At 39.9% G+C, this 14,501-nt stretch overlaps 2 protein-coding genes across 3 annotated transcripts in view; both read left to right on the top strand.

Moving 5' to 3' along the window:
* The window catches only part of LOC134659758 (zinc finger protein 260-like), a 33,698-nt gene extending 25,167 nt beyond the window's left edge, over positions 1-8,531 (top strand). Inside the window, exon 5 of one of the 2 annotated variants that reach the window (XM_063515456.1) lies at positions 7,414-8,531. In XM_063515456.1, the coding sequence (XP_063371526.1) occupies positions 7,414-8,495 (1,082 nt within the window). In that variant the 3' untranslated portion in view covers positions 8,496-8,531. Of the gene's footprint in view, positions 1-5,505; positions 6,615-7,413 lie in introns of those variants that run through there. The other variant, XM_063515455.1, reaches the window with a different exon arrangement.
* Positions 8,532-9,110: 579 nt separating this feature from the next.
* LOC134659434 (zinc finger protein 91-like) lies at positions 9,111-13,133 on the top strand. Its single transcript, XM_063515077.1, has 3 exons — positions 9,111-9,981; positions 10,564-11,628; positions 12,124-13,133. Exons 1-3 carry the CDS (start codon positions 9,111-9,113, stop codon positions 13,131-13,133), a joined length of 2,946 nt encoding a protein of 981 aa, XP_063371147.1.
* The last annotated feature ends 1,368 nt before the right edge of the window (positions 13,134-14,501 follow it).

The following is a 14,501-nucleotide window of genomic DNA, read 5'->3' as shown; positions in this document are numbered from 1 at the left end:
CAAGTCAATTACTTAATTCAACTTTAGGGTTTGTTTGACTATAGGTACATTTCCGTTGAAATAGTTTTGAATATCATGTGATTATAGTCTTAAATTTCCCACCTACTGTAAGAAGGTTGTTTCCAAATAAATATATTCAGTACCATTAAGTTCCCGTTTTTTATCTTTAAATTAATCCCTACTCATGAACGCAGCACGCAGCTAAATCTATTACGATAAGCTTACGCGGCGAAAAGTTTTAAGAGAGAGATTTTTATCATTAAACATGACGACCGGAGGGCAGTGGGACAAAATCATGAGACGCTAAATACGACCGTTTCTTTGCAGGTGCAAAAATCAGTTCAGTGGAGGATAAACATAAGAAAATGGAAATCAAACGTAAACAATTGATCAAACGGCGGAACGTAGAGTACGTTCTCCAGTACGGCAACGTGACGCCCTTCCTGTGGTACAAGGGCAAGTACCGGTGCTTCTACTGCACAGAGCCCATGAAGAACCCGGAGATCTTGCGCGAGCATACCGCTAAAGTCCACCAGTTCGCCAACCTCGAGCTGGCCGTCTTCGACAGAACTAAAGACAACAGAAACAAAGACGCCGCTATCAAAATAGACGTCACTGGCATCTCGTGCAAACTCTGCTCCCAACAAGTTCCAGACCTGGAACAACTGATCTCCCACCTCATAATCGGTCACGATGCTGAGTACGATGTCAGCGTCCCTAACTGCCTGCTGCCCTTCCAACTAGACAAGGACAACCCCACTTGTCCAACTTGCAATATGAAGTTCGTCTTCTTCGAATACTTACTGCGTCACGCCAATAAGTACCACTTATGCCACGAGTACATTTGTGATGTCTGCGGCACCAGCTTCCAAGGGGAAAATCATTTAAAGATGCACCATAGATACTACCATAGGGAAGGAGGGTACACCTGTGACTATTGCGACGTCAGCTTAACAACTCTGTCTAAAAAGATTATTCACGAGAAAAACGTTCATATGGTCAATTTGCTGAAATGTCCTCATTGTCCGGAGACGTTCAAAAGTCCTTATTTTAAGAAGCTGCATTTAGCCAACGTGCACGGTGTAGAAGAATTGAAAATAAAGTGCCAATATTGTCCTAAAGTATTTCCACAGGAGAGCATCATGTCTCGGCATATGAGGAGAGTTCATTTAAGAGAAAGAAACGTGGAGTGTGAAGTATGCGGCGAGAAGTTCTTCGGACCTTACGACGTGAAGCTTCATATGCTGAAACACAGCGGGGAGAAAGCTTTCATCTGCTCCGTCTGTGGAAAGAAGTTCTCTAAAAAGAGCAATTTAAATTCACACTCTGCTATGCATACTGGCAAAAAAGCATACACCTGCAATATATGCAACAAGGCCTTCGCGTATCACACCAACCTCACCATGCACATGAAGAGTATGCATCAGAACAACGTGCTCAAGGAAGATCAGGATCACATCACGGAAGAGGATCAGAGCACGGAAGTTGTGGAAGTGTATGCACATACACAGGAGTTTATACATGATGACTTGGAGGGCGCTGAAGTAGTTGGGACGTATGTCGTCCAATAATGAGTTAAATCATGGAATCATGGTTTCGGATGTTTTGTTGTTATGGTGTAGTAGCTGCCTATTCATATTTAATAAATATCGCTTCTAAAACTGTGTTTTTCATTGATAAAAAAAAGTATAAGCTTTTTAATCAAACTTAAATGCTGCAGGGGTAACTTAGTAGTAGGCACTGCACTAGTTTAATTAGTAGTGCCGTAAATGGTTATTTTGTGTAATTCTAATCTGAGAAAACCAATGGTTGTAGTAGATATATGTACGTACTTCACATAAATTCTTCTTTACGGCATCTAGCTTAAATTATTCATCAGTTAATAACTACTAAAGAGACATCAGCTTACTTTCTGCTGCAGTGTTATAATAATAATAATTACGCATTCAATTTACTAGGATCCATTAGTTACATAGTGACATAAAATATATTGTTAATATTTGAAATGATAAATAAATTAAATGAATTAAAATCAATTCCACAAAACTAACTAAAACACACACACATGATCATTAATTTGTTAATGTGTTTGTGCATAGGGGAAACAGGTTTTCCTTCAAACATTGCTGCTACGCATTATACTACGAGTATCTGACGAGTTTTGTGGAACCCATCTGTGCGCGCCTCCGCATACATTTTAGAAGCTCTACAGAAACGGCAATTTCAACAACATTCTAAAGCCATTATTATTTTGAACCCTCCAGGCACTGAGCGCCTTCTGATTTCAGTTTGAGCCACAGGCAGATCGTATAGACAATAATAACGCTTTAAATAGCGTGATTTTAACTTGAGTCCGAGTTATAAATCCGTAAATTGGACTACTCTCTTTCCAGGGACCAAACGAAGGAGGGCATACGAGACTTATTTGGAACGGCTCAGTACTGTCCGGAAGAACATACTCTACTTGCTGCGCTACGGAAACGTACTGCCATTCCATTGGAACACTAAGGGATTTAGCTGCTTCTATTGTGCGAAATCTATGAAAGACTGCGACACTTTAAGAGAACACACATTGGCCAAACACACTTCAGTTGATCTAGAAACTTTTATACCGCAAAGAATTGTAACCAAAAATGTACCAGTGAAAATAGATGTGTCGGAGTTGGCTTGCAAAGAATGCTCTGAATCTCTAAGCAGCGTAGAAGAGCTTATAGCACATATTATATCTATTCACGGAGAATTGTACGACAATTCAGCTGGAGTCTGCGTTTTTCCATTCATTCTCAACAAGGACATAATGCAGTGTGTCTTATGCGAAAACCGCTACGACAACTTTCCATCCATGGTCACTCATATGTATAAGGAGCATATAGCGCACCACTCCATCTGTCAAGTGTGTGGTCTCAGCTTCATTGACAAAGTGCGCCTCACTAGACATATAAACAACTGCCATCTAGGTCACAAATGCAAGATTTGCGAAAAAATCTTCGACGCCTCACACAAACTCGACAGACACAAGGAAAGGATTCACGGTCGCACGAAAACGCACGAATGTAACTTGTGCAGCGCGAAATTCGACAACGATTACCAAGTGAAGGTTCACCTAGGAAAAGTGCATAACGTAGAGAAATATAGAATTAAGTGCGAGCACTGCCCAAAGATCTGTACTACCAAAGGAGCAATGTTACTCCACGCTCAGTCTATGCATTCCGATGTTAGGTACGAATGTGATCTCTGCGAGTACAAGACAGCTATAAAATGGATGATAAAACTTCATAAACGAAAGCATTTCGGGGAAAGGAACTACGCATGTAGCATTTGCGATAGGCTGTTTGGGAGGTCGAGCAACTTGCGCGCTCATATGAAGGTGCACACGGGGATTTTCGGGCGCGTGTGCCGCTGGTGCAAGAGGGGATTCACGGATTTGGAGACTCTGGAGAAACATGAGAAGGAGTCTCATTACTATACCAACTATGTATAACTTTTTTTTAATAACGACTCGTCGTTTCTTTATGATATCGTATAACCAAAATTCACTAACTGACCAATGCCTAAGTCTGTGTGAGTCCTGGGCTATAACCGCGAAAATCGAAGTTCGCAAATTGCGGGCAACTTTCTCTGTCACTCTAATTACGCCTTCATTGGAGTAAAAGCGAAAGATCCCCAAAATTTGCGAATTTCGGTTTTCACGGTAGGCTGTCTGGGCTCCGTTTGGCGTAAATAAAAAATATGACTAGAAAGGGAAAGAATACTCATTAACATATTGTCTCAAACACATAATTTTTTATACTTAATTACGCATAGAGACAAGGATTAGAAGCGCTTGTGTCGTGGACGCACTTTCCCTTGTTTTAAATAGTATTTGAGGACTTTTGTGTCTGTATTTACATAATGTATGCGATGCTATGCCACATTCCCGCATTCTGAAGTACCTATATGTTGTCTTCTCGTGATTATATATTGGTTCTTTGCATGCTGTTCATAATACTCCTAATAAAATTATACCAAAAATTTTCTTTTTTGGTGGGATATACCAGTGATTTTTGGTACCTAGGTATTTTTATTAATTGATAATTTACATTCAATTAGCAAGCCTTAATATAACAGGAACCTCTAGTTTTGACTTCCCTGAACTTTGGTTACCTAAATGTCTGCTGTCTAAGAATTCGTTTGATGAACTTTTTAAATTTGTTACTTCAATTTTTTTGTAATAATTTATCTTATGCCTAAGCTACTTAAGTTATATTGGCAGAAATGTAATATTACTTGTGATATTAAATGGTTTTTAAATATGTCAACATTTTATTTCTCTACTCGAGCTCCTAGAATATTCCACCTAACATTTTGAACGCTTTGTGGCATTTTTGGTGGTAGCTAAAAGTACATCCGTTCGGCCTCAATTTTGGGGAAAGCCATAAGCCACCTAGCGGCCATATCTGTGCTGATCGTAACAGACGCGTTTTGTTAGAGAGTAAGTCTTCTGTACTTAGTACTATTATTTATTCTGTGCTATCGCTGACATGTTGTATTCAGTGATCATCGTAAAACTTACACGTTTTCTGCCTAATTTTGAGTCTGATTTGTCTCAATTTCTAATAGATCCGCACCGAAGCTCGAACGCAATCAGACTACAGAGATGGCGACAGAGAAAGGCCCTTGAGGACCCAGACTTCAAGAGGAAGGAATGCGAGAGAATTAAGAAGTTACAGAAGAAGAAAAAACAAAAGTTGACTGCAATCGGAGAGGAAGAACTTAGAGTGCGAAAGAGACAGCAGAAACGGTTAGAACGGGAGAGGAAACGGCTTCAAAAACTTGATGAAGTCAGATCAAATGAACTTCATACGTAGGCATCTATATTTTTGAGTATAAGTAGAAATAATTTATTGTAAGTATATATTAAATAATTTTGCAAATATCTTTGTAACTATTTCTTTTAATTTCAATATTTACCCATGGACCTAGTACTTTTTACCCCTATTTTTGACTAAAATCTGCAGTTTATTTTACGAAGTGTGTTTTTGCACAAAATAATGTTGCTATTAAGCCTTAACCATTTCAGCTCAATTCTTCATGTCTGAAATGCATGTTACAAACATGCGGGACAAATTTATTTTACTTTGGATTTTAGGCATGATATTATACACATACCTATTACCCAATCACACAAACGTTATTTTAGAATGTCTCGGTTTACTAGTGGTAGTGGCACGATTTTAAGCAGAGTTCAAAGCTCCATTTACTCAGACACACAAAATATATAAACCTGATCGCCCATCTACAAAAATTACGATATAATTTAAACCAATTACCTATTACGTTACAAGAAAAAAGTGTAAATGTTAGGTTTTTCAAACAGATATACCAGTTTCAGAGAACTTCAGTTACATATCTCAAATATCATAACTAGACAGCAAAAGTTATCAAGATAAAACCAACGGCATGCATGAAACTAGGAAATAAGTATAACACCGCAATGTAACGAAGCAAGACCAATTTTAATTTCAGGCGACGTAAGACAGAAACAGTCCAAGGTGACTACACCGGACTCGGACTCGCAAAGCGACGAGGAACAAGTGACGAGCGCCAACAAAACGCTCACACCCAAAGAGAAACGGAAGATATTCCGAAACAACGTAGTCCAAGTCCTAGTCAAGTCCACCGTCATGCCCTTCCGATGGCTCAAGAGCTCCTACCGCTGCTTCTACTGCTACGACATCTTCCAAGAGGCTTCCGACTTGAAGAACCACCAACAAGTCCACACCGGCGACAAGATCAAGGAACAAGCCATGAGCAACTTCTGGGAACCTGTAGTCTACATCGACATATCCAATTTAAGTTGCAGACTTTGCACTGACAACGTGGCAGACTTGTACGATTTGATAGACCATCTAGTCGCTAAACACGGAGTCGTGTATAACAAAGATGTCGGCACGTGTATGGTGGCGTTTAAACTGGACAACTTCTCAGTTACTTGCCTCGCCTGCGGCCAAAGCTTCTACACATTCGGACCTTTACTACACCACACCAACAAGGACCATAAAGGAACCTCGGCCATCCTCTGTGACATATGCGGCCAGCATTTCAAAGATGCCAATTTACTGAGACTACACATAAAAACTGTTCACGAAAACACGGGACTCCTCTGCCCTGAATGCGGTGAAAAATTCGAAACTCGGGCCAAGCTAAAAACGCACCAGAAAAACCATCACGACATGGAAAAGAAATATAAGTGTCTAGTCTGCTCCCTGACTTTCCAAAGCCACTACAAAAGATCCCGACACATGGCAGCAGAACATAAGAATCGACAGGAAGTCAAGTGTCTCCATTGTCCGAAAACTTTCGTGTTCAGAAGTATGATGATGACGCATTTAAGAGACACGCACCTAAAAGTCCGGAATCATGTGTGCGGAGTGTGCGGGTGGAAGGCTTTCAACAGCAACAGACTGAAGAACCACATGTATAAGCATAGCGGAGAGAAGAATTTTAAATGCACCGCTTGCGACAAGGCATTTACTACGAAGAAGATTATGAAAGCGCACTGCGCGAGGATGCATAAGAATGCGCCTGTTGTTATGAACGCTTGTGATGGCTATGTAGGGTATTAACGGCTGCACAAAAAAATAACAGCATCTTTTTATAAATTAAAACGTTTTAAACACCACTATTAAAAATCCTTTACAAAACCGGAACTCGGTTAATCCGTTTACGATAATTGCGATAGATGTTGCGGCAACACTTCTTTCAATCCATTCCGGCAATGGCATTGGTGTAACATAATGTCAAATTTAGAATCGATTAAACCTAGGTTCCCGAAAATATTTAACCGATTCACATCTAGGGAGGTCAAAACCAATTTCTCCGTTTCGCCGTTAACATTCATATTGTTTTAGAGTTAAAGATCGATATTCAGGTACCTATATCGTAACTTGGCGATGCTATTTTTGCAACTGAACGATATAAACAACTGATTAAAACACCGACCAAAAATCTCATTATAATAACTAAATAAGGCTAGGTTAAAAATTAGGACGCTTCTTATATTAGTACTGCTAGAGGTAACGATGTATGGATTCAATTATTTATTGAATAAATTCAGTTGGAATTAAATCGCAGTTTTATTTACATATTTTAAGTGAAAATGATCTAACGAGTTCAAATGAGCTATTGAAGCGTATGGAAACGAATTAATTTTTATCTATAACAGTAGTTTCTATCACTAAAGAAAACAATAACTACTTATTAAATAGAGTTAATGTAGATATTCAAGTAGTACCTACAGTACTCAATGTGTTGATCTGATACAGTAGAGTATTTAATATATTGATGTGTGAATAAGTCCAGTTGCCAACTTAATGTGTAAGCAAAATAATTCAACGAGCACATTAAAACAACTACCTTACAATTCCCTTTCAGACGCCACTGTGCAAAGTGATCACTTCGAGCGCGCCCGAAAGAGACAACTACTGCATCAGATCATACACTACTCCACCGCCATGCCGTTCCGGAGAGCCGCCAACATTTACAAGTGCTTCTACTGCTACAAGAACATTAACAAGGCCAGCGACCTCAGGGAACACCACGACACTCACGTCGACGACGGACTCAAGTTCAGAACCGTCAAGAGATGCGCCATCCAATTCCCAACCTGCCTAGACATCACCGATCTCAAGTGTAACCTGTGCCACATGGACTATGACGACCTAAAGACATTCCTGGTCCATCTGCAGGAGGACCATAAAAAAGTATTCTCCATCGAAGCGACGAAACACATTGAATGCTACAAAATATCCGACGGCAACATGAAATGTCTAATCTGCGACGAAACCTTCGAGTACTTCTATCCCCTGCTGATTCACACGGTGAGATCGCACAGGGAAAGTGTGCTGAAATGCGAAACGTGCGGCCAGAGCTTCAGCTGCAAGTACGGTCTGAAAAAACACCAAACGACCCACGAAAACCCAGAAATCTTCCCATGCAGACATTGCGAGAAAACGTTCTCATCGTCACATAACAGACGGGAGCATGAAAAGAGGATTCATGACGAGAAGGCCAGGAAGTGCCATATCTGCGGGGAAATACTGGGCAGCACGTTCAAGAAGGCGATGCACTTGGAAAACGTCCACAACGTGATGGGAGAGTTCAAATGCGAAAGCTGCCCGAAATTCTTCCGGCTTCGCAACCATTTAGTCAGCCACGTCCAGCGCGTACATCTAAAGGAGAGAAACAAGGTCTGCATGGTGTGCGGGGACAAGTTCTACAGTAACAATTTGCTTAAATTGCACATGGTGAGACACAGCGACGAAAAACCATTCGAGTGCGAAATATGCAATAAGAAGTTCACGAGGAAAAAGGGTTTGGATATGCATGTGCGTACGCATACAGGTGACAAGAGGTGCGTGTGCCAGATGTGCGGGGCGGCTTTTGTGCAGACGGCGAGCTTGAAGTTGCACTTGAGGGTGCATCACGGGATAGAGAAAAAGCCGGAGCCGAACTAAAGTTTTGACTGATAAAATATGACAAGTGCATATTTTAATAGGCATTAAGTAAATTTGTGGTTAGAATAATGTTACTTTAAATTTTAATTGTTAAGTATACAAAATTGTGAGGCTCGCATGCTGCTCGCAATCTGCAGCGAGCACGCTTCCGCATTCGCTAGATCTGGGCGCACCTTCAAGGTTTAATAATTAAGTACTATTAATTATTCTGACGTCATAACATAAGTATCTAAACTTGTTAGGTACCTATATATTAAGAACTCCTTCAGATAAGCGTTTGATCCGTGCATATAATAATTAATAAATATTTCATTGAACTATTGAGGTTATATAAAAATACATATTCATCTGTATTTATCTACAGTTATCTAGTAAACCTATAATTAGCTATACTACGGTATACATTAGCATAACTTACAAACATTTATCACTGATTATATTCTAATTAAATACATATAAACATATGCAAACTCGTTTTTATGGTGAAAATTCTCCTCATGTACTGATAAATGACCATATCCGTACAGTTCCGATACTTCCGATGCCCTGGATCCTTCCTCAATCGGAACTTTACTTGCAGGGCCGACTGCGGACCCTGCCGCCGAATCGCGTCGCATGAGGATACTCCTGCTCAAGGTCCTACAGAACTCCACAGCTATGCCCTTCACAAGGAGGGGCAACACCTACAAATGTTTCTACTGCCAGAAAATCTTCCATAAGGCCAGCGATTTAAAAAATCACACCAACACCCACGTATACGTCGAACAGAAAGTTAGAACTGTCAATCGTTGCGGAGATGGTCTGAGAAGCTTTATCAAACTAGATGTTACTGAGTTAAAATGCAAAACATGCGACAGCAAATTTAACTCACTAAGAAACTTCTTAACTCATCTGAATGAAGTTCACAACGAAGGACTGGATATGGAACCTTTAAAATATATAGACAGCTATAAATTATCTGACAGTGAAATGAAATGTCTCATTTGCGACGAGAATTTTCAATATTTCAATCAGCTACGCCTGCATACGTTGAGAATGCACAAAGTGAGGCAGTTCATGTGCGAGACCTGCGGCATCAGCTACGCTACCAAAAAAAGTTTAGCCAAACATCACCAAGGCGCTCACGAAACTAATGAGAAAACATACACCTGCAAGCAATGCGGCAAGAACTTCCCGACTCCGCATAAACGTGATAATCATGAGAAGCGAATACACGATATGAAAGCTAGCACATGTGATATTTGTAACCAAATCTTAGGCAGCGCGTTTAAAAAGGCAACCCACTTAGCCAACGTCCATAATGTTAGGCAGTCCGAATTTAAATGCGAAAGTTGTCCTAAAGTCTTCCTGCTTGCAAATCAGCTAGATATCCACAAGAGGAGGATACACATGAAAGAAAAAACTAAAGTTTGCGACGTGTGCGGCGACAAATTCTTTGAAAGAAGGCCCTGGTGTTACACACCAAGATACACACGGGAGAGAAGCCGTGCGTGTGCCAAGTGTGCGGGGAGGCGTTCGTGCAGACCACCAGCTTGAAGCTGCACGTGCGGGTGCGGCACGGGGTTGGGAAGAAACAGTCGAAGTGATGTGCGAGTATCCATTGAGTTGAGTTAAGAATCGTTTAAAACAACATAATTTCTTGGCTTTAAATGTCTATATATAAGTGTAAAGAAAATAAACATGAAAAATTCTGTACCTTTTTAGTCAACCCATTACCATTCACTCACTCTCTTTATACTCAATCAAAAGAATTTGGTAGATCTTTGTTTTATAATGATATTGAAACCAGAACAAAATTACCCGTTGAACAATAATATTATATTTCACCGGATTACATAGATATGGCACCTACCCGTAAGTTTACAAAATGTACCTATTATCTACATTTACTCTGGTGTTATTCAATGTTTTGTTTTAAACAGTGCAACAGTGAACATTCATTCTATGTGTTGCGCAGGTACCTTTGGACTTTCCATCTATAAAATACCTTTCTGAGCTATAAAATACAAAAGCTAATACAAAAGAGAGCAGCCAACAACCAAGTGACAAGAACTTTATCTAATTTCAGAGAGCACAGACCAGGGCGCCCGCAATCGGGAGGAATTGACCAAACTGCTCGCCATTGTGATAGAAAACTCCACCGTCATACCTTTCAAATGGCAGGCCAACGGCTTCCTGTGCTTCTACTGTGGCTGCCCCTTCACCGACCCTTCGGCCCTCAAGCATCACACCAAGACTGAACACGAGAACGCCAAACTCAAAACCATCTTGAGAACCACTGTTGCGAAAAGCAGGAGCATTAAACTCGACGTGTCGGAGCTAGCTTGCAAGAAATGCAGCGAACCTATGAGCAGCTTACAACAGTTCTTCATCCATATCAAACAACACGGTTTTACTATAGATGAAGAGGCTTCACATTGCTGCTATCCATTCATTCTTACTGATAACGATATGTCCTGTCTTGAATGTGGGATGTCTTTTAGATTTTTCGGCCCACTTTTAATTCACACACATAAATATCATACCAAATCTGAGCCGTTCCTTTGTGAAATATGCGGGCAAGGATTTATAGCTAAAGCGAACGTGGAAAACCATCGGAAAATACACGACAAAACGTCCAACTGCAACTATAATTGCAAAGAGTGTGACGAAACATTCTCTACACAGTACAAACTTACTTATCACTTCCAAAAAGTCCACACTCCAGCCAAATTCAAGTGTCCTAAATGTCCGGAAGTTCTAGGCAGCAAATACTTAAAGAAACATCATTTAGCTTTCGTACATGATGTGAAAAGCGCGCAGTTTAAATGTGACGAGTGTCACAAGATTTTCTCGTTGAAAAACAAGTTGCTTCGGCATAAGTCCTGTGTGCATTTGAAAGAAAAAAACATTGCCTGCGAAATTTGTGGGCATAAAGTGTTCAGTAAAGATCTTTTGAAGCGGCATATGGTGAAGCATGATGATGCTAGACCGTTTGAGTGCGATTTCTGCAAGAAAACATTTCAAAGAAAGAAGACTTTGGAGTTTCACAGGAGGATACATACGAACGACAAGCGGTATCAGTGCAAGGAGTGCGGGAGATCGTTCGTGCAGTGGACCAGCCTCAAGCTGCATATGAGGGTGCATCATTCTAGTAATGATACGTGGAAGTAGTAGACAATATTTTTAATAAATAGTTTTAGATTTAACTTTGTTTCATTTTATACTTCCTTACCTCTCTTGTAGCAAATGTATGAACTCGCAATAAAAACTAATCAATGTGTAAACAGGCCCTAATGTCAAGGCAAAGTCACACTTAGGTACCCGTATAGATAGACCCGTATGTATGTACATTTGCTGTCAGATATAGGTACCGGAAAAAGCAGGTAACAATAAAATATTATTAAGTTACCGTGTATGTTCTGATACCTATTATTGAGATAGGACGTAATTGTTAACACTTCAAATTTACATAAAATATGTCGTCAGAGGTAAATTCCTGCACATGCCTAAACAATTTTTTTTTCGTCTATATAAATTCCTGTTCAGGAACAAGCATCTTAAACACTTATCACATTTCACTGAAGCTCATACTTGCCCGTTTTGTAATTCTGCCTAGAACTTATTCGGATCTATCTTAAATCCACAGATCCAAAGAAGCACGATCTCCGCGTCCCAACGCAGATCGAATGGCAAAAGGCAGCCGCCCGTCGCTACGTCCATTCCGTCCTGTCCCACTCCTCCCTCCTCCCCTTCCGTTGGCGCGGCAACCGCTACATCTGCTTCTACTGCCACTACACCTTCACCGAGGCAACCAGCTTGAGGACACACACCAGAACTCACCAAAACCTGCCCATCATGAAGCATTTAACACAAACTAGAGACTTCGCTCCCATAAAAGTTGATATCGGAGAAACTTTAAAATGTCTCAAGTGTAAACATGAGGAACATAGCTTGGAAGGGCTGATTTTACATTTAAAAGGCCATAAAGTAATAGGAGATATAGAGCAGGAGTGTTTCTTACCTTTCAAGCTAGCTGACAATCAGATATCTTGCTTGAAATGTGCTAAATCCTATCAGTCTTTCGGCATGCTTTACTCCCATATGAATAAAGTCCATTTGGAAGGCACTAAGCGCATTTGCGAGGCGTGCGGTGAAAGTTTTTTCTCAGATTTCAGTTTAAGAAAGCATGTGCAGTCGCATCATTCTAATTCCAACTTCAAATGCAGCCGTTGCAACGAGAAATTTAAGTTAGACGCGAATAGAATTAGCCATGAATATAAAGAGCATAACATTAAGTCTTTCAAATGTTATAAATGCGATGAAACGTTCGGTTCGCATTATTTAAGACGTCTTCACCTGCATAGCACTCATATGAAGATGGAATTCACGTGCAAGGAGTGTTCTAAAACCTTTCTAAACAAGTCTTTACTCAATCGACACGTGAATAGGGTTCATTTGAAGGAGAAGAACTTCACTTGCCCGGTGTGTGGCGACAAGTTCTTTGATCTGGGATCTTTGAACGCGCATGCGAAGAGGCATTTGGACAGCTCGCAGAAGAGTTTTCAATGTAAGATTTGCTTTTTGGTTTTCGGTGGGAAGATGGAGCTGAATGATCATATGGTGACCCATGCGGGGCAGTCGCTGTCATTGAAGTAAGTCATGTATGCAAAACATAAAAACAGACGTAGGTATAGTAGGTATTATGCTATAAAAGGCGCGCATCTTATTAAGGATGACCTAGATGACTCGGCCGGAGCTTCCGGCGCTTAATTTTCTATGACAGATGATCACGTGATGCTTTCCATAGAAAACGAAGCTCCGGCCCAGACACGGCCCGGTCTAACGTGAGTCATCCTTTAATCTTAATCTACTCATTATTGAATACAGATATGCAAGTTGCGGAGTTTCCAAAAAGTTACAGGAAACAAAGCAATGTTTAATTTTTAACCGACTTCCAAATCCCAAGGAGGGTTATCAATTCGGTTGTATGTTTTGTAAGAAACTTTTCTTAAGCCATTTTCTGTTTCTGTTTCTTTATTCGCTTATATTTTGGTTTCCTCCGAAAGCGGTGTCGTCATATAGCGGCCGTCTCCATACAAATACTACGACATCCATATTTAGCCGTATTATTTAGTATGGAGACGGCTGCTATATGACGGCACCGCTATCCTAGGAAAACCGATCTTAAGGTACCATAACCATACCGTATGGTCCCTATCATTACCGACATTTTTAATTTAAATGTGAATTACAAAAACAGTTATACCCTATATATACACTGACTAATGATAGCATCAAAGTGAATAGATTTTATAGAGTTAATATCGGTTTTTCTAGGATAGCGGTGCCGTCATATAGCGGTCGTCTCCATACTAAATAATCGGCTAAATATGGATGTCGTAGTATTTGTATGGAGACGGCCGCTATGACGGCACCGCTTTCGGAGGAAACCAAAGCATTACTGTCATGGTAATAGTACTAAATTATGTAGCCACAGTAAATTAACCGCCATCTGTTGACAGAAGAATAAAATTAAAATTGCAATCTTTTCGCACGATGGCGCCATAACCTTTGGCCTATGCTTGGCTAGACGGCGTTAATTTCAATATTTACAAATTAACACATATCAGTGAAAGAATAAGGATCAAAGTCAAATGGCGTTCTAACAGTTTTAATCTTGTGTCAAAAGATGGCGGTAAATTTACTGTGGCTATAGAGAAATATATACTTCGTTTTTTAGCATTAGAAATAAGGTAAACAATCTTGATGTGTCTTTTAATTGAAAAACACATTTTAAAAATAACTTACGGTAAATATGTAACAATTATGAATCTAATACGATCTTTTATAGTCTTTTGCTTTCATAAGTAATAGTTATTGATTTTAAAAAAGTGTTTTTCAATTAAAAGACATGTCAAAATCGCTTACCTTCTTTCAAGTTCTTTCTAATGCTAAAAAAAACGAACTATAGTAAGACAAGAGTGCTCACTCCATACATCAGTTTTGGTACCAAAAAGACTATTA

The sequence above is a fragment of the Cydia amplana genome, chromosome 25 (assembly GCF_948474715.1).
Source record: "Cydia amplana chromosome 25, ilCydAmpl1.1, whole genome shotgun sequence".
Taxonomy (NCBI): domain Eukaryota; kingdom Metazoa; phylum Arthropoda; class Insecta; order Lepidoptera; family Tortricidae; genus Cydia; species Cydia amplana.
The sequence above is the reverse complement of the archived record's forward strand: the minus strand, read 5'-3'. Positions and strand labels throughout refer to the sequence as shown.